This window comes from Lacerta agilis, chromosome 4 (genome assembly GCF_009819535.1).
Source record: "Lacerta agilis isolate rLacAgi1 chromosome 4, rLacAgi1.pri, whole genome shotgun sequence".
Taxonomy (NCBI): domain Eukaryota; kingdom Metazoa; phylum Chordata; class Lepidosauria; order Squamata; family Lacertidae; genus Lacerta; species Lacerta agilis.
Window position 1 is genome coordinate 21,684,924 of NC_046315.1, and position 21,321 is coordinate 21,706,244.

The following is a 21,321-nucleotide window of genomic DNA, read 5'->3' on the forward strand; positions in this document are numbered from 1 at the left end:
TTGTGGGAAGCAATGGGTGGAGCATTTTGGCCTAATTTGTACACATTTGTTGAGTGCTAGCAGTGAGGTTGTGGGTGGTGCCAAGTCCTGCTTTGCTTTGTTAATGAAACATGATTAAATCCAGTGTATTAATATTCTTGAAACCCTTTTAAGTTACCCATCTACACAATATTAACTGCTGCATCGAGACATGTTGGACAGTTAGATATCTTAGATAAATTGATTTTGACATCAACTTGTCTATTTTCTCCATTGCATTTTCACCACTGTTGAGCACTGATATAGATATAAGACTAATTCCTTTTAAATTGCAGTTGTCAGCCCCCCAAAGCAAATTATCCCTCTTTCCTGCCACAAGTCGTGGCTTTACGTTACAGCTGCATCTATGGCAAAATAATTTCATAAACAGATTGAACTATGTTTTCACACTCTAATTTACAAAGAAATAGGATTTGTTATCCATAGTTTGCATTAGGTGTCCATGATATAGGAAAATATGTTTTCACAGCAAGATGAGAAGGGGTGTACATAGCTCCTGATACTCAAGGAGAAAAGACTGACTTTTGATATGCAAACCATTATTTGCACTGCTCCTTAGTCTACAGCAGAGGCTATAGCCAATGTGGTACCCTCCAGCAGTTTTGTACATGAACTGTCTGCTCCAGCCAGCATGGCCAGTGATCGGGGTGGTGGAAGTTGTTGTCAAAAACATCTGGAGGGCACCAGGTTGGGGAATACATGTTTAACAAGCAGGAATGAGCTGGAGTAAACCTTGGGCTTGCATGCTCCTCCCTATTCTCCCTCTCAGCCTAGAAGAACTTAAACGATTCCACTTTTACTTGCAATCTGTCAGGTCAGCCATGATAAAAAAACAGGTTAACATGAACTGTTGTTGGCTTGTTTTAAATTAACTTCAAACCACGTTTTCTGAAGCTGGCTTTTTAAAAACAAAGCATAGTTAATGCTAACCACAAGCAGGGATTTGGATGACACCAAAGTTGTGTTTAACTGAAGAAGTGAAAGTGTTGTCTTTGGTTGCACAGCTTGTTCCTTCTTGTGTGTGTCACATTAAACAATTTTTAGCACGATGTTCAAATGCAGCCAATGGGATGTCCCCTCCCATTTTGGGGGTGGGTGGGAGGGAGGGGGCTCTTGATAATATATTGTTCCCAGTTTTTTGTTCAGACTTTTAAGTCTTGTACTATCTGTGACTATTGTACTTTGTGGTGGCTCCTAATATTTAGAGGACGTTCCCTTCTTATCTTTCAGAGACATAACAACAATGAAAGGTACCATTGTTGCTCAGGTTGATTCAAGTGAGTCCTTTCAGGAGTTTTGCAGTACGTCATGCTTGTCCTTCTATGAAGACAAACAGAATCCCTCAAAAGGAATCTTAAATAAGTCTAGATGCACTATTTGTGGAAAACTAACAGAGGTTTGTTTCTCCCATCCCTCATTTATACACTAATATAACATTTGAGTTTCTCAGGAAATTACTTAGGTAATATTTCTCACCAATATTTATTTGGGCAGAATTTTCACTTCAGCCACTTGTCATGCTCTTCAGTCTTCTGGCAGCATACAATTCTCATGATAGCTAGGAAATGAAAATTATTTACCTAGCTTTTTCAGGTTGGTTGGTTGCATTTCTGCATCCTTCAGACTTGAATTTTCTTAGATTAAATATTCTTTGATTCTTTTTAGTTACGACTTGTGGTAGTCTCTACCTTTGTCATTACCATTAGTCTCTGTCATTTTCCTTCTTTGCAAAGATAGAAATAATGCATGTAATGCGTGGTTCTGAGGCAGGGAGGAAATTTGGTGCATTTTGCTCTTCCTTTGTGCTTTTAATACACACCTAAAACTCATTTTTCCTCACATTTGCCCATAGTGCAGCTTATTCTGTGAATATTAGTTCTATGGAAAATGGGATATTTCTTTTAGAATAGGGTATTTGTTTCCAATCTTTGAAAATTAACTTTTTGAGAGTTACTAAATTTCTGTGGTGATTGAATACCTTGTAAAACAGAATATATTTTGCCTTACATGTGAAAGTTTACTAAACACATTTTACCGTATTTTTTGCTCCATAGGGTGCACCGGACCATAGGGCGCACCTCGTTTTTAGAGGAGGAAACAAGAAAAAAAATATTTTTCTGGTTTTCCTCCTCTAAAAGCCCTGGTTTTTTGAGGATCAGCTAAAAGTTTTGCACCTTTTTTTGCAAAGGGAAAACCCTGGTTTTTTGAGGATCAGCTAAAAGTTTTGCAGCTTTTTTTGCAAAGGGAAAAACCCTGGTTTTTTGAGGATCAGCTAAAAGTTTTGCAGTTTTTTTTGCAAAGGGGGAAAAGCAAAGCTCCTTTTGCTAAGGGGGAAATGCAAAGAGGACAAGCTCTGTTTTTATGGGGTTCAACTCACATTTCTGCAGCTTCTAAAGGAAAGGGAGCCTTTTCTACAGTTTCCAGACAGATAATCTAATCTGCCAGTCACATGTAGCTGAGGAAACAAACAACCTCCCTCTGCAGCACATTCAACAAAGGAGGGTGGGGCTGAAAGGGAGCCGGGACTCTTATCTCTCTCCCGATCTCTTGCTGATCAGCTGCTGAGAGGGGTCCTTTCAACACTCCCTTTTCTCTTTGTAAAATAAAAAGTATGATTCTCTTTTGGCCCCTGGGCAATTCAGCTCCAGGGACCACCATTCGCTCCATAAGACGCACATATATTTCCCCTTACTTTTTAGGAGGGAAAAAGTGTGTCTTATGGAGCGAAAAATATGGCATTTCATTCTGGGTTTTTTATACTCAGTCAAGTACTGAATACTTACCAATATTTACCAGTCAGATATTTTACAGTCAAATTGTATTTAATGTAGCATCTTCAGCTCCTGTTTCGTTTTTGTTTTTTAAGTTTCAAAAGTACTAAATGCAGCTTGCCTTTCTGAAATTGCGTTTTCCAAATTTTTCAAAATAGTTTAATCCAAAGTTATGTTTAAAAGCTGTTATCTGGCTAATTATAACTCATTACAGTAAAATTGATTTCCCCCCTTTTAGATCCGTCATGAGGTTAGCTTTAAAAATATGACACATAAGCTGTGTAGTGACCACTGCTTCAATCGATACCGAATGGCAAATGGCTTAATAATGAATTGTTGTGAGCATTGTGGGGAATACCTGCCAAGTAAAGGAGCAGCAAACAATATCCTTATGGTTGATGGAGAGCCGAAAAGATTCTGTTGCCAAAACTGCGTTAGTGAATATAAACAGGTAACTCTTTTATCTTCCATTGTCATTTATTTAAAATTGTTTAACTGGTTTATTTTGAAACCATACTTGGTATTACAAGTAGTGTACATTTTTTCATCTAGATGAAGCATATTCTTTATTTTAAAAGTGAAATTGAGGACACAAAACTTCCATGTTGGCTGAAGTAGCACCTCCACAATCAACCTTGGCCTTTTTTCATTCATTTGGAGGCATGTCTAGGATATGGCAAACATATTTCCACAATAAAGCTATATTTAATGTGTTCATCTTAACATACAGGTTTTGGCCCTGTATGTTAGATTTCCACTTGTTTTTTAAAAAATTAAGAAAAGATCAGCCAACAAAATATGCCTTCTTGCATATGTTTCTCATTAAGGATCCTTAAAGCACTTGCTGTAACTACCGGTAGCTGTAGCTAGCTGGTTCTTCAGAAGGAGTGGGGTGGTTGTTGTTTTTTGTCCCATCCCTCCAGTTACTGCATATGTGACTGTGATAGCAGACTCTTTGAAGCAACATGAAAACTGACAGTTTTGTCCAAAGAGCATCAGAGGTAGTGCATATGGGATTTTTCATTTCTTTCTCACAACAATTCAGAGTGCCTCCACACTATTTCTCCCAAACCTCTCCCACTGTAGTCTCCAGTCCCGAAGCTCAGGTCTTGAATGCCCTTCGACCTTCTGGAGGGGCTTGAGAGGGGCAGGGTGTTCTCCTTATGCAACTATTCTTGTGCATGTTCTACACTGGATCCAGGCCAGTGTATTGTTTCATCAAGGTGCTTTTTAGGTTGATTCTAAACCCTGTGGAAGAATTTTCTATTCCTTTCTTGGATCAAGGTAACTTTATTAGTCTCTTAAAGTGGAGAGGCTTTATACTGAATAAAAAATACTCTATATTCTATCTCATTTTGTATTAGCCTGTCCTGTTCATAATGTTAAGATGCTACTTATATATATTTTATAATATGTAAACAGCACTTCTAGAAACATAACATGGGCCTTGTTGTTTTATTATGCAGCAAAACAAAAGGGTCAAAATAGGTTATTCAAGATACTAAAAATGATAGGCACACACTGAAGCCACGGAGAAACTTGGAGAAGCCTTGAATAAGATTTCATGAAGGAACCCAAAAGATACAAGAATAACATGGGAGTTTCCCACACAATCAATAATGCATTGCTGAAATTCCAAGTGAACATGGAATTGTGATCAAATAACAACTCTGTATCTTATCAGTTTATTGTGACATGTACATTATTTCACCTGTATAGATACTTCATGCTATTTTTGACATATCATCCCATATGTTTTTTTTAAGATGGTGAGGTGGTGTGATATATGTAGAGGAAATTACAAAATAATATTTGAATCGTTGAAGTTTTTGTTTTTGGGACCTATATTTTAGAATTTATTTGGGGATGGATGAACCCTTTAGAATATCAGCTTAACTTTATGTAGAAGGCTGTGGGGGCAAATATTTAGGTGCATATAAAACTTGGAACCTGATAAATCCCTCTCCTGTTATGTGCTTGGCCATTAATCTATAATTAAAGGCCCTTGAATGAGTCTAGTGGTTTCAGTCTTCCTTGGGGCCACTCATAAGCTGTTTGTTGTCCAAGAGTGAGTAGCTTGCATGGGAAGATGATTCTCTGGCTATGGGAGATATTTACAGTCTTCCCATTGCGGGTAAAATGCCTTGGCATTTTGTAGTATGCCTGGCTCCATATGCAGTAGTGCAAGGCCCAGGTGGGGGAGAGTGTATTGGTGGTGTATTGGGGACCCTTCCCATGTGTAGGAAAGGGATGGATCATTCTGTTGGATTGTAAATGGTTTGTTATGGAGAAAGCTAAGATACTTCTATACTTTAAAAAAATAAACGAGATTGGTGCTTTGGCTTTAAATTCATAGTTTAGAATGGTTGATAAATTGGTGGCTTTGGGGGCCTATATAAGCATAACCTACATATTATTATGTAGAAGGATGGAACCATAGTAGTGGACCCTCTGTCTAGCATTTTGTAAAATAGCTTTATTCTGATTTTAAATTACTATAAAGGAATGTAAACTGATTGCATCTTAAGTATTTTAACTTTCTTGACTTAAAAATCAACACAACTATACCTTATATTAGAAAACAACTATGGGCACTATAAGTGAGTATTATTAAATATGTTTTAAATATTTTCACAATTAATATTAAAGCAGCACAATCGTTTGGAAACATTTGTTTTGAAATTTTTGGTCTGGGCCTAAAGCTTAGCTTGAATACCGCCTAAACGCAATAGGCTATGCAAAACTGCCTTTGCTTTTTGCTACTATAAAAGTTGTATTAACAAATATTTGGTTTTTATGTAGTAGGAAAACTGATAGACATAATATTTGTACCTACTTAACATTTTGTTTAAATAAATAATTTTTTCCACAAATAACTTTTTTGAAGTAGTTGTTTCAGTTCCCACTCGTTCTGGTCTCTCTCAACATTTTCCTGTGCAATTTTATTATGGTAGTCTTTAGTAACACAGAATTAATGGATAAATAGCTTGAAAGTGCTATTGAAAGTGGACTTTAGAGACCATTATTTTAGTTTGGTTGTGCATTGAGGACTGACATATTTTCCCACATCATGGATGCCATGTGAGAAAAGTGCTTGGAAGATGAAGGCATACTTCCTTCCATGTGTTCACAGGGTTGTACTGGAATGCATGAGAAGAAGGGACAAGTTGCTATGTGGTAGTAGATTTGCATTGGTTACATATTATTTCAAACTGTCATGGAACATCTAGGAATGCCAATTTGCTGCTTAGCAAACTTTTCCTTTCACCTTGTGCTTTCAGTATAGCCACATCAAAGTGCAGAAGCGAGCAGAATCTTAACATGCTTCTGCCACTATATTTGCTTTAGGAAAGTCCTCCAATACTTTGCTTTATATTCTGTATGGTCTCAGGGACCATCTGAAAATGCAGTAGTCCACAGATAAGGGCTTATTTACTTACTGCTCTTCCTCTCTCTTGAGCCCAGAACGATGCTGGCTTACATGGAGTCAGAACTTTAACTCTTAGTACAGTGTTTTCTGACTGTCATAGGCAAACTAAGGCCCGGGGCCCAGATCTGGCCCACTCGCCTTCTAAATCCGGCCCGCAGACAGTCCAGGAATCAGCGTGTTTTTACATGAGTAGAATGTGTCCTTTTATTTAAAATGAATCTCTGGGTTATTTGTGGGGCATAGGGATTCTTTCATTACTATTTTTTCAAAATATAGTCTGGCCCCCCACAAGGTCTGAGGGACAGTGGACCAGCCCCCTGCTGAAAAAGTTTGCTGACCCCTGGTCTAGAACTCTCTGTGGTCTGTCAGAGGTCTTGCACTACCAGGCTGCCCAAGATCTCAGAACATTAAATCTTGGATGGGACCTTTTATTTTAAAAATCTGAAGAAACAAATGAAGGTTAAATGTGGAAGACAACACAGTATTTAAGAAGATATGAAATGAAGCAAATAAATAAATAAATGAAAGAAGCTCAATTATGATAACATGAGTTCAACTGGCCAACCATTTGTATCGTTGATGTCCAGCTATTGTAGGCCCGAAAGCACTGCTGCAACGTAACAGAAACCTAGGGCTGCGTTGGTCTTGCACTATGCAGGGTTTTTTTTTTCTGTGCTACTTTGCTGGAGAACTTTGCCAGGTACATTTTGTCTTGATTCCTTTTCCCCATATTTGTCCTTGAGAAGAAGCCATGCAGTTGTTAAAGGTCCAGGAGTCTGTTCAGAATCCAGCAGGCCTAGAGGAAAGTAATAATCAAGTTTATCTCCAAAACACAAACACACGGCACATGCAGACTGCTTCCTTAGCCCTTGAATCTAAAAGGAGCATAAAACATGGGGGGTGCGTGGGGGTGGAGAAAAAGGAAATACAGAAAGTGCCTAAAAATACCAGGTCATTAGGTGATGGGTTGGAGAGGCAGTTCCTCCAAGAAGTCCAGGACCTGCATGTGCTGCAGAAGTGGTGCTATAAAGATGATTCAACATGTCTTGTAGAATTATAGAGAAGGCAGTGAGTGTGCCTTGCTGAATGCATTTTTATAACACAAGGAACATGTTGCCATTTTATTTCAATCACTGTGAGGGTTTTGCTGAGTTCGCCCATAGATACTATCGCAATACAGCTGAGAATGAGCATTTACTCTGTACACTTCAGCTGCTAACCAGTCACTCTTGATGGACGTTACGGCTATGTGTTAATACATGTGTCAGTAAAGGTGTCTGCACTAGATAAGTGAGTGAAGCAGTTTACATATTTTATTCTGGTATGTGTTTCCAGAATCCAGTCGCATGATCTTTTTGTGTATTTGGAATGAAAAAGGTACTCCATCATCACACAAACTACAGTGCACATGGGTTTTCTAATACAAATATTTTTAATACTGTATCTGGCAAAGTAATTCATGAAACAGCACATAGACCACAAACAGAATATGGCAGTTTAGGCTGCTGTCTGTAATTGACTCATAATGTTTTGTTTGCATTGCTTTATGGTAGCTAAACCTCAATTATTTCTGTCTCTTTTTCTTTGGTGGTTGATAATTCAGGGCATGTCCTTTTAGTTTTTGCTCCTTACTTTCTTTGCTGCTACTTTAACTGTCAGTGCTTACCTGTCATGCTTTTCAGAAGAGGTAGTGGTATAGCATCAAACAAGTAAACTGTTGCCAAAAGGTAGGCTTCTCATTTTGAGCAAAGGAACATGTAGCAACAGTGAAGTGTGGTAAAAGAAGGAATGCTCTAATGAACATGTCATGTGTCTGCTTGAATGAGTAAATAATATTAATCTTCAAGGCACACGAAACAGTAATGTAACAGAGATGAAACAGCCTAATGCCTTAAAATTCAAATACATAGATTAGAGTAGGTATCTTCTGTAGTCAGATGCTTCTAAAGATGTCAAAATGAGTCTTGCAGGAGAGTAGTAACTTTATTTGCTGTTTAGATCTGTGAACCCTAAAAGTAACACCTGAATTCTTAATTCATATTCTGTTTGTAGGCTTTTTTCCTACCTTAAGGCATCCCCTTACTTACAAAACTGCTTGTACCCCCCCTTTTTTCTTTTGTTCCTTTAGTAAGCAACTTTCCCCCTTTAATCTTCTCACTACGGCTAACTGTTTCTCCTTCCAAAAGCTCTTCTGTGTATAAAATACATTGCTATATCGATCTAAACTTTCATATGCTTTTTTTGATGTATTTATAAGATTTCTTATCCACCTTTTACCACAAGATTGCAGTGCAGGTTACAACAATACAGTTATGAAAACAAGTAAAATTGTTCAAACAAAAAAAGGGGAACATAGATTCAACAAAGGAGGTGGGTTCCACAAAACAAATTAAGTTAACTGTGAAAAGGCCATGGGAAAGTGTTACTTTCACACAAAGTTATCTGGTACTTTTTACTACATGTTCCCTATACTATTTAACATCTAAGTGGCTGGGAGATCATCTGGGGAGTGTGAGCTGATTGGTGATTAGGTGTCTGGGTGTCACCAATACTTTGATGATTCCTAGTTTTACATCTCCTTTTCATCTAATCCAGGTGAGGCAGCGGAAATTGTGAGCAGTGCTTGGGTTTGTAGTGGATGAGGGCCAGTAAACTGAGACTTGGTACAGGGAAGACATGAGTATTGTTGGGGGTTGGTTTGCCCAGCTAGGTGGTGCTCAGTCTGGTTTGGATGAGGTTTCACTCCCCTCTATATCACAGACAGCCAAGAACCCTCATCCAGCCTTTCAGAAGTGTGCTTAAATGTAAGGTGGTTTACACCAGAAAGGGGCATGCCATATCATTGGGGGGGGGGGGGAGGGAATTTCCTGATTCTGAAGCCACCACACTAAATACTGTGTTTCTTATAGATGTCAACCTAATGTCAGCAACCACTGGCATAAGGGGCAGTGCTTCCTTAGCCAGTCTTAATTATGGTTGATGATGGGTTGTTCAAAAAGGGAAAAGTTGCCCGTGAGATTCATACTATTATGGATACTAAAGGTCACCAGCACCTTAAATTTGTGTCAGAAACATCATGGTAACCAATGAAGTTGTTTCAAAATAAGTGTTATAATCATAGTGGCGCAAATCCATCAATGTACGGACCTATTGAAGTTTCTGGACTGTCTTTGCAGTTCGCCTACCAGCCCAGACTGTTAAAAAGCATTTTGGGCCACTTCCACATCCCAGGTATCCTGGAACTGAGGAGGACTCAGGTGCATTCCAAACTGCAAACTTGAGTGATTTGAACTGCTTGTTCAAATTTCCAACCATCATTTCTGTTGTGGCTAGATGGAACTTCAGTTTATTCACCCGCATCCTATCCCATTACAAATTGAAGATGCTCCCATGTTTTATTCAGATAAAAAGAAGTGGACCTGGGTGTTATCCCCATACTGATGGCTCAGCAGTCCGAATGAAAAGATGACTTGTAGCCATTTCATGAAGATAAAAAGTTTAGAGGAAACAACTGAACGAAGGATGCACATTGGTTATTTTCCATGAGGAGAGATTCTGTTGTGCCAGCAGTGTATTTTACAGTGGAGTCCATTGGGCAGAGAAAGGGAGAAACAGACTTGACTGCAACAGTTGCAGTAGCTGACCAATATGTTTCTCCTTCCCCTCTGCATGACCTACTTCCACCCCACCTCTATTTGGGTTATCAAAAACATCTTCACCCTCATTCCCTTGGAGTGATGGATCCTGAAACTGATGCTTCACAGCTCCTGTTGGTTTTCCCCAAGGGGTCAGTATAAAAAACTGCTTTGCCACATTATTGATGTTAAGCACTAGCATTCTGATTCAATCCACAGTTTTGGTTGTAGCAAAATGTTCCCTAGTGGCTAACAAGTCTAAACTCCCTATACAAGCAGTTACTATCCCATGGCCCACCAGAGGTTGCTGAGTTGCAATTCCCATCATTCCTGGCCATTGGTTATAGTTTAGCATTCCTGGCCATGAGGGTTATAGTTTAGCAATATCTGGAGGGCTACGGGTCAGTCACCCATGCCCTATGCCACTGTCTCATTTACATATTTCAGACAGTTTGGCTTTCCTAGCTGGCCCTGCATGTGGGACAGGTACTATCTCAGAGAAGACTGCTGGAGGCCCTGACTTTCAGTCTCCTGCCTTGCAACTTAAGTTTGACTTCCAGGACCATATGACTACATCCCCTGTGTCAGTGGTGACAATGTGGACCATTGGTTCCCACCCAGTATACTCTGCCAGACTCTGTGATATCTGCAACCTTCATACCAGGGAGACAAGTCACTGTATCCACAAGAAATCTAGGTATCTTGGTCTCTAATGATTGAATTGCCTACAACAAGGAGCCTGCCCCCATAGGGATTTTCTCACTGTGACAGGATATAGGTTAGCCCCTCAGGAATGAGTCACTTCTATTGGAACATTTCCTCTTAGAGTGCTGTCCTCCTGCCCCAAGACTCTCTAGGATTGCAGAGGAGCTTTCGCCTTGAGAATGAAAAGCTGCTCTGTCCCTGAAGGCCTCGTCCACCAACCTCTCTGCTTCCCTTTGCTTCTCCAGATCTCAAGAGATCTTGCCCCTTCTTTTTAGTGAAAAACTTGATTTTCAGCTAGAGGATGTACTGTTTAAGGAATGATTATGGAAATACCCTTTGCACATTTCAAAGCTGTGTTTCTGTACAAAACACAGTTAAATTCCTATCTTAATCCAAAGAAACCACTTGTCTAGCAAGCAGACATTTTCCTCCAGACTATTTAGGCAGCTTCTGTAAATCGACTTTCAGATGGCAAGGCTGCCAGCAGATGGCCTTGTGAGACTGCGTCAGAACATCCTCAGTACAGATATGAAACCATAGCTGTTCTAGCTAGATTCCTTATTAATCACCAGCAGTACTACAGTGACAGACTAATCTTAAAGGAAAACTTTCTCTTTCATGGGTTGCCTAAACAAGCACAAACTCATGCAGGCATTAAATGAGTTTGAAACTTTGCTGTGTTTTGTAGAAGAAAGTCTAGAACATGTTAATTGGTATTTAAAGAAGACTCAAATAAGATCATATTTTCCACTGATCAAGTTAAGGTTTAGGTTTGATTGTTCCCTGTCATTTCTCTTGGTGGGAAAAACTTCTTGGGTGGTTTCAGAGTGAAAGCAGGTTTTAGACTCTCCTGTTGCAGAGGCAGAAATGGTGCTGTGAGTTGCTCCCATAGTACTTGATAGGATGAGGCAGGGTACCCAACATGGTGCCTTCAAGATGTAGCTGGGCTGTAATTTCCACTGGCCCCAACCAGCATGATTAGTGGTCAGGGATGGGAGCTTTAGTCCAGGAACATCTGGCAGGGGCACCATCTTGGCTACCCCATGATAGGAAAATGAAGCATGTCTGTTGTCCCCTCTAGACATTATTCCCTTACATGCAAGTCAGTCACTTCATATTGGGTTATAACTCAATTTCCTCCTAAATAAATTAACTGCCTTTGATCATTTCCTACCTAATTAGCCAGTGGTTATAGTAAATGTTAACTCAGTGTATGACAGTTGTGAAAAGGGCAAATTATGTTAAAGAGATTAGATAGGTGATTAAAAATATATATAATTTTTAAAAACTGCAATCTTGCCTGGGAAGCTATGCATAGTTCCTCTCTTTGTATCTCACAAAGGGTATTATCTAGCTAGAAAAAGGGCAGGCAAGGGCACCCAAAATAATTAGGAAGTAGTGCCCCGTCCTTGTGAGGATAGGCCACATTGTTTCAGACTTTTTAGTTTCAAAAAAATGAGTAGGAGAGGGGCATGATCAAGGTTTACACAGCCGTATTTGGTGTGCAGATTGGATAGTTTTCTCTGTCTCCGTATTAGAAGTCAGGGTCATCCAATTAAAGTTGACTGGAAGGAATTTCAGGACTGACAAAACTACTTTTTCACACACTTTGCAATTTATGAAATTTGCTACCACAAGATGTGATGGCCGTTAGCTGTGATGACTTTAAAAAGCACATGGCAGAATTGTGGAAGATAGGGCCATCGCTGCAGGGAGTTGAACTTGATGACCCTTTGGGTCCCTTCCAACTGTGCGCTTTTGTGATTCTATGAATCTTGGTGTCTTTTTCTTCCTCCTTACTAGTCCAAAACATAATAGGCAGTATCCAGCTTTCCTGTTTTGCTAGCACAGTAGACTTCTGTTTGTGGAACAGAACTCTCCTTTCCCCTGTAGCCTCACACACACCTGTAAAATCGGCTTTCAGAGGCAAATTGGGCCAGGGGGTGGGAATGAAAGAAAGGTGAACCTGTTGCAGAAGTGGAATTCTGCTCACAGAGCATCAGACACGGTGCAGTGTGTTGACAAAGTCAGATGTTAAGCAGCATTAAAGGGTTACACTTGCAACTTTTTGACATCAGCACTAAAGGCACCAGTTGCATCATCTTTTTTATGTAGAAAATTGATTTCAAGGTCATAAAGGAGTGTAAAATCACTACCCCATATTAAGGAGGAAAGCTTAGTTCTTATATTTTCTGTGAGAAAGTAAATATTGCTTACTGCCTGAGAACGACTGCATGGTAACCCTTTGCTCAGGTCATATTAGGAGGCTTCGGGTAATTTTGCAGATGCTGTTGCATGTTAATCTTTTCCCCATACTGTCTCCTTCAGATACTTCTTCACGAAAGGTAGAACTGATTTTTCAGTCTGCCATAAATGTATCATATGCGAAAAGGCAGGATATAAAGTAGCTAATAACCTTTTGTACTTTTGGCCAGTTTAGAACCATATACTTGTGGGCGGCTTCCAACAAAATATAAAAATACAAAAAAAAATCAGACATTAACAACTTCCCTGAACAGGGCTGCCTTCAGATGTCTTCTAAAAGTCAGATAGTTGTTTATTTCCTTGACATCTGATGGGAGGGTGTTCCACAAGGCAGGCTGCATTACCTAGAAGGCCCTCTGCCTGGTTCCCTGTAACCTCACTTCTCGCAGTGAGGGAACCACCAGAAGGCCCTTGGAGCTGGACCTCAGTGTCTGGGCTGAACGATGGGGGTGGAGATGCTCCTTCAGGTATATTGGACTGAGGCCATTTAGGGCAGGGATCAGCAACCTAAGGCCCACGGGCCGGCAGCAGCCCACGGAGGCCATTTAACCAGCCCACGAGCTGCCCCCAAACAGAGCCACCCGCTCGGTGAGTCCCCGTGCACTGTGCTAAACCAGCGCAGCACAGGGACTCTCTTCTGCAGCTCCAGAAATTCCTTCTGCACATGCCCAGATGCCGAAAATGCAGCTGCACATGTCCGTGGTGCCAGAAATCACTTCTGCACATGCCCAGATGCCAAAAACAGCATCTGTGCAGGTGTAATTTTCGGTGTCTGGGCATGCGCAGAAGCGATTTTCGGTGCCACAGACATGCACAGACGCTATTTCCAGCATTGCGCTGCGCCGGTCTGGCCCACGGAGGATCATCGCGGGAGTGATCTGGCCCATGCCCGGTAAGCCTTGCCGACCCCTGGTTTAGGGCTTTAAAGGTCAGCACCAACACTTTGAATTGTGCTCAGAAACGTACTGGGAGCCATTGTAGGTCTTTCAGAACCAGTGTTATGTGGTCTCGGCAGCCACTCCCAGTCACCAGTCTAGCTGCTGCATTCTGAATTAGTTGTAGTTTCTGGGTCACCTTCAAAGGTAGCTCCACGTAGAGCGTGTTGCAGTAGTCCAAATGGGAGATAACCAGAGCATGCACCACTCTGGCGAGACAGTCCACGGGCAGATAGGGTCTCAGCCAGCGTACCAGATGGAGCTGGTAGATAGTTGTCCTGGATACAGAATTCACCTACGCCTGCATAGACAGCTGTGAGTCCAAAATGACTCCCAGGCTGCGCACCTGCTCCTTAAGGGGCACAGTTGGCCCATTCAGGACCATGGAGTCCCCCACACCTCTCCGCCCCATCCCCCCAAAACAGTACTTCTGTCTTGTCAGGATTCAGCCTGACACACAATCATATATAAGGCATGGTTTACAGGACACTTATTTATTGTTGCAGAAAGTATGGCCCTTCTTTATTTGTCCACTTTTTTGTTCCTTCCTACACTAGGATATTTTTCATCTTCTTTTTCCGACATTCAGACTTAAGTCTTCTGCCCCCCATCTAAGTCCCACCAGCTGATCGCCCATGTGGGCAAAAATGGGTCAATTTGCTTCATTGTGACTTTTCACATTTGGCTTACGGTGGGTGGAGAATGTACGGATCCAGCCTGTGCTAAGGATTTCTTCTAGGACTTAAAATTCTCTTGTAAAAATTGATTTAATGTGTTTTCTTTAAATGCCAACATTAGATGAACCTCAAGTTCACATGGACCTCAGACGTATATAGAATCCATCACCAACACTTAAACCAACACTCAAAACACTCCCCAGGACCAACTCTCTTTATCTCTAAACCTGCTTTGCATTCACATGGAGACTGCACACATGAACCCAAGTCCTGTCACCCTTGCCCATGAAAATTCTGGAATAAAAATAGCATGGGCAAGCTATGTTCCACATAAGCAGACACAATTTGCAGATTATGTTGAATGCATGTTCATGAGGTGGAACTGGCATAGACGGGTGGGTGCTATCGGTTGTATGTGGGTTCTACATTCTGTAAAATACATGTCGATAGGGATCCTGTGTGTGGTGACTTGCCCTTGCTGTAACAGTAGCTGAGCTTTAGAGAGGATACTAGAAAATTCCTGTATGCCTATTGTAATAAGACAATCTGATTGAGTCGTAACTAATGTTATTTTTACTTTTTTCATTATTTGCTTTTTAGAAATTTGGCAAATTAACAGCTTGTACTGGTTGCAGAGTTCAGTGCAGGTTTTTTGACATGACACAGTGCATAGGACCTAATGGACATATGGAGCCATACTGCTCAACTGCATGCATGAACACACACAAATCAAAACATGCAAAATCAGAAAGTAAGTGAAAAGGTTGGCGTGTTTTCATCCATGATGATAAAATAATTTTTCAAAGTAGGAGACTCTTGTTTCACTTATGCTTCCCATCTGATTTTCCTTTGGGGGGGAATTATTTTAAATTAGTTGATGCCTAGATTACATCTAGCATGTAAAATAACATTAACTATGCTTATCGGTCACATACAAAATCTATAAAGATTGATGCCTTTAGACTTTTAATATTTAGCTACAACTTTTTTATAATGAAAAAATGTACTCTTAATTCTTCCATTGCATCTATTTTTGTCTTAAGTTCATTGCGAAGCTTTTATTTTATGACAGAGGAATATTGTTAGAGTCATGATCAAAGAACACACATTGCTTGCAAAAGTGCAGTCTCTGTTCTTCCTTGCAAAATAGATGGAGATAGTTAAAAATAGGTTGAATTTATCTGAAAAAGTGCAAGTAATTTTTTTGTAACCCCACCAAAATAATACACAACTTATATACACGACTTACACAAAAAGTGTTTGTAATTATATCTGTATTTAAAAACAAACTATTTAAGTAGAGCTTTCACATTGGCCTGGTTCAGATGATTATCTGATCATCTTACAATGCCATGATATGAACAAGATGATACATGGCTCATTTGTTCCTCCTTCAACACTGTGAGTAAACTAGGAAGCCTGTAATTAACCATAGATTCTGTTTTCATCTGAACCAAGAAACTATAGTTTCTAACTTCAGAACACCTGGTGTCTTCCAAAGCTGGTAACCATGGTCTCCTGGTTAAAGTAAAGTGGGAAAATAGAGATTTCCTGGATTGATTGCTTGAGTAGCAAAGAGGCTGCATTCCTAGCTAAAATACTCAGTTTATTAAGCCTAGATAAGATGATATGAACACAGCCATTGATGCAGATTTTGAGAAATGCCAACTTGTTATTCATAATCTTGTACATTTGCATTTATTTTATTTGTAAACTACATTTTTCTTTTAGGTATGGGGATTGTTTGCCACTTTTGTAAGCGAAACTGTTTACCTCAATATCAAGCCACAATGCCTGATGGAATACTGTACACCTTTTGCAGTTCGAGTTGTGTAGCTAAATTTCAGGTTAGCTGTTGTGTTAAATCTCTTCCTCCCTGGATATGTATTTTTCTGTGCATGCCTGTTAGGTGCTCTTAGTATGTTCATATTAAATAATTCGCTACCTACTCATTGTTAAAAACTGCTCTTTATGAATATATGTTTAAACAAGTGGGGCTTCTAATGTACCTGGTCAAATTTTGGCACTTCTCAGTAATTTCCAGAGTTATAGTGAGAGTTGTTTGAATGTCCTTTCCCCTGCACTAAGAAAAGTGGGATTGTAAGCAGGTCACCACTTGCATTGGGACAACCCATGGTTACTTGAACACAAGATCTCCTTTGACCCTGTGTATTAAACTTAAGTTTCAGATAACCACAGGAATTCCTGGGTCATTTCTGCATACTGTAATAGGAGCTGGTAGGAAGCAGTTATATCATCCCATGTTTAGAAGTTGGTGAGGGGCAGGGAGTGTTTTAATATCTTATCTCAATGTGAGTGAAGGGTGGGCTTAAGTTCTCCTTTGGGCTGCAAGAAAAACTCAGTGTTTAATTTGGCAACGACTGGCAATCATGCTGCTTTTAGAGATTAAGAATTACACTGCACAGAGCAATTGGATTGGTTTCCAGTGCACTGTTTGCTGGGTGTTCATTCCATATGAGTGACATTTGAAGCCTTACGAAGATAATCCGTTCCGAAGGCGCCCTCGCAAGTCGAAATCTTCGTAAGTCGAAGGCGCCATCTCGGAACGGGGGAAAACTTCGCAAGTCGAAAAAACCGCATTGAAAACCTCGTAAGTCGAGGTATCGTGCCGCCGCTTCCCCTTCGCAACTCGAAAATTTCAGAAGTGGCGGCCATTTTTTCACTTCCGGAACTGATTCGGATGTCGAAAACATCATAAGTCGAGTCGCTCGTAAGTCGAGGTACCACTGTAAGTGTTTTTAAATAAGAAAAAGAGGGAGCAATTGTTTATGCTACTTGGTAGTGGCCTCCAAGTGGCCTGCTGCTTATTCTTGAATGTTATGCCAGTTTTATTTAAAAGAACCAAATGTGCTTGTATTTACATCATCCAGATTTGATACAAGCCAGTGAGACTTGATGTTGAATGGGCCTCGAGCCTGTGTTGCTTTCCTGACCTTTTGCCAATTTTGTTTTCTGTAAATGAAGTAGAAATTGTAAATTCAGAGGATGGTGAAATCATCATTGCAAGATGGTGTCTTAACCCTGATGACCCTTTGTGCCCTGGGATTATTAGTCTAAGTAGGCAATTGTTAGCTATGAATGCTTAAAAAAATAAAAGGTAAAAGGTAATGAAACTCCCACAAATTGACATAAAGCTACAGCTGGAAGACATCAAGGATCAAGATTACTGCCTGAATATTAGGGCCAGGGGGAACCCACGAGGAAGCTGGAGAGCAAAGTTGCAAGAAGCTTTTATAGCACAGATCTGTCAGCTGCTTCTGAGGTGAATCTTTAACTTGGGGATATAGAAAACCTACACAGTTCACTTTGTTCCAAACAAAAAAAGGCAAGAACCCTAGGGATGTTGTAGTGTGTTTTTCCAAATACTTGGTAAAAAATGAATTAATTCAGAGATTTAGGGTTACCCTTGTAAATTAATAGTAATCCAGAATGGAATCTAGAAAGCTTTTACAGCATTTGGAATTGCAGCCTAAATTGGAGCAGTGAACACAAGAAGCTGATGAAGAAAGCAGGAATCCAGATCAAGAGAGCTTTGACCTAGTGGCAAAGAGACAAAAATGTTTCCCCAAAGAAGAAATGGCCAGAACTTATCTGAGATGGATCCTGCTCAGCTTGGGATTTTATGTGACTGTTCTGTTGACATTCCATAAACAATCATTTTAACTTCAGCATAAAACTGCAGCGCCAACTTCTTTACTGTTAGACCCGTGGAGTGGGGATTTTTTCCTCCCCTTTGATTCCCACTGCATTTGGAAGGGGGATTTCAGGGGGAAGGGGAAGTTGTGGGTGGTGGGTTGTTACTTGTATGGGACAAATGGGTACATGCCAACAGTTGTGGGAAGTGGTTAACTACAGGTTCAGTGTATTGCTCCGATAAACATCAAATACTCTTTTTGAAAAGTACACTTTTTCACAGCAAGAATCCTTTAAACAGGAATGGATGGTCATCGGAGACAATCTTAATTTCATACTAAATGAATATTTTGACAGAAGTAAAAAAAAAAATACTTAAAGGGGGAAAATACATCACCCTCTACTGAAACACTGCTATGTTAAATATTGGGGGGAAATACACTTTTATATGATGCATACAATTCCACCAAGAGAAACATGATTGCACTTGTTTTTCCATTTAACATGATTACACTTGTTTTTCCAGTTAATAGGACACTTTCTTATAGCCTACCTTATGATCTCAGATATGTGGTCCACTCCTCCAATATTGGGAAGATGCACACTTTGATCATATTCCTTTGTTCACTTCTTTGATCTGGGAAAATAATCCACTGGAAATGGATTCAGGATTACTACAAGTCAATAGTTGTTGAAAGGCCACCAAAGGAAATTCTTAAGGCAATGGCCAGTGAAGCATTAATTAATTTAAATTATAGATAAAATATCTCTTCCACAGTTAATCATAGAAAAATGTTAAACCAACTCCTCTCTATTGAAGAACCTCAAGTGGGCATTAATAAAACTAAATGTATTTAAACCACCTGTGCCAGATGGCTAAACTTGTCTTCTCTAAAACCTTCCAAGACCAATTGGCTTCTTTATTGTTAACATTATTTTAAAACAAATAAAGCAACAGGCAAATACCAGATACTTTGAAAATTGTTTCGATTCCTAAACTTTTGAATGATTTTGAATCCATTGAACCACATCACCCTGTACTTTAAATAAATGCCTGTACTAAACATTCTGGTAAAGATACGGGTTGTGATCATACCTAACTGTATTCATCATTATCAAAGAATTCACCTGACAACACTCACAGTTGCCTAATGTTGAATGGAATTAATTTTCGACAAAATCAACCAATGCCTATAGCCATTTTAGTCCTGGATGCCACCAAGGGGTTTGTTCACTGGGAGTGGAAATTTTTATTCATTACTTGAATAAAATGGCAAGTGAAAAGCTTAGCAAGCAATTAAATAAATGGGCAAAACTCAGCTGTTTTTCTTCACACAACTAAAACTCTCTGAGATTCCATATACCAGTAATCGGATTAACATCCATCAGGTTCTACATGTTTCTTTATCTGACCTATGACAATATTTGAAACTTGATTTATACCACAGATCATTTAGATAAAGGCCTTCTGTCAAAAATGTTGAATATTTTGGTCCAGACCTCAACGAAACCTCTAACTTCCTTAAAGGCTCTTTGGGATTGTGTCCTGGGTGCAATAATAGGCAGTACTCATTGGGAACACATTCAAGGTAAATCTCGGTTTCTCTTGTCATCTGCTCAAACACTTAAAAATGCATTAAAAACTTCTGCACTGCTGGTATATGCACCCACTTCTGTTAAGTTGGATTGCTGAAATGAATGCAGTCAACTTTCAAAGTATCGGCGATCAAGGTTCCCTGTTCTATATTTGGTCATTCTGTCCAGAGTTCTAGCAATTTTTGGATAAAAATGTTTCATATCGCTAAACTGATTACTCACCCGATGGCAGCAGTAAGATTAACTATAACTAAAATTTGGAGATAGCTAAACACAAGCTTAATGGAAATTGGTTTCAATAATTATGAGGCCTGCAGATGGAAAAATTAACCAACTACAGTGATAAGACATAACAAGAAGACTGACAAGTTTTTTGCTGTTTGATTCAGCTATAGCAAAAAGAACATGAGTAAAGAGTACCAGCCTCTCATGACGATCTATGGAAAGGTGCTTTATTTGATGGGCATTTTTATTGGAGAATTGAGTTTGTTCAGACACGATATGCTGTATTTATCTGGGGGGGGGGTATTTGTTGTTTATACTTGAAATTTAATAAAATAAGTTCAGAAAAGGAAAAGGTCCTGTTGATTTTGGTGGGAAAGATTCAGGCATCTTTAGCAGGAGAGTGACTTGATCTTAAAACAGCTTAACTTTGACTAGATTGTATCCATTTCTTTTTAAAACTTTGTCCAAATTAATAATAAAATGTGTAAGGAGCCACCTGATTTCATCTCCAGATTTGACATTGGCCTATTAACATATAAACTGGTTGTGTGTCCTGGAAGGTTCTTAGAATATTCCAGAAAGAAGTTCCATCAAGTGGAATATACTTTGCTTGTAATACTTAGAATCAGGCAAACTCTTGCTTTTCTGGGTCACCAAGGCTGAAGCCTCCACAGTGGTACCTCTGGTTACGTACTTAATTCATTCCGGAGGTCCGTTCTTAACCTGAAACTGTTCTTAACCTGAAGCACCACTTTAGCTAATGGGACCTCCCGCTGCTGCTGCACCGCCAGAGCACGATTTCTGTTCTTAACCTGAAGCGTTATTTCTGGGTTAGCGGAGTATGTAACCTGAAGCGTATGTAACCTGAAGCGTATGTAACCCGAGGTACCACTGTATTTGCAAATCTGTATTGGTATCTACATACACACTGTTAGTTCATTTCAAAATGGCTAGAATATGTTTGACCTACAACTCTCACTGTACCTGTAACCCTGGCTGCTTCCTTTTTCATGTAAACCAGATGCATCTTTTATCTGAAAACTGAGCAAAACAGTAAAAAGAAACAAACTAGTTTGTGTTCTTGGCCTTCTTGCATGCTATCTGTACCTACTAGAATCACCTTTTAGCTGTGCTTTACTTACTACTTTTTATTTTTTTAACAATTCTTGCCTACATTTCAGTCTACCTCTAAGGGCTCAAGGTAGATTAATTCCCCCTCCCCACATTTGATCCTAACTGTGTATGTGGGTTAGTCTACTCAACTTCTTTTGCTGCTTGCGTTGTTGTCCTAACACGGTTCATTTCATGGGGTGACCTTGTTATGTATACGAAGAAGGAAGAATTGGACAGCTCTCATGTGATGTAGCTGGCAAATAATACTGCGTCTTA

General features: G+C 39.7%; 1 protein-coding gene across 6 annotated transcripts in view; it reads left to right on the forward strand.

Moving 5' to 3' along the window:
• The window catches only part of ZMYM2 (zinc finger MYM-type containing 2), a 66,698-nt gene that overhangs the window by 24,594 nt on the left and 20,783 nt on the right, over positions 1-21,321 (forward strand). For 5 of the 6 annotated variants that reach the window (XM_033146286.1, XM_033146287.1, XM_033146288.1 and 2 more), the window contains 4 exons: positions 1,270-1,435; positions 3,049-3,261; positions 15,058-15,208; positions 16,189-16,304. In XM_033146286.1, the coding sequence (XP_033002177.1) occupies positions 1,270-1,435; positions 3,049-3,261; positions 15,058-15,208; positions 16,189-16,304 (646 nt within the window). The remainder of the gene's footprint in view (positions 1-1,269; positions 1,436-3,048; positions 3,262-15,057; positions 15,209-16,188; positions 16,305-21,321) is intronic. The other variant, XM_033146290.1, reaches the window with a different exon arrangement.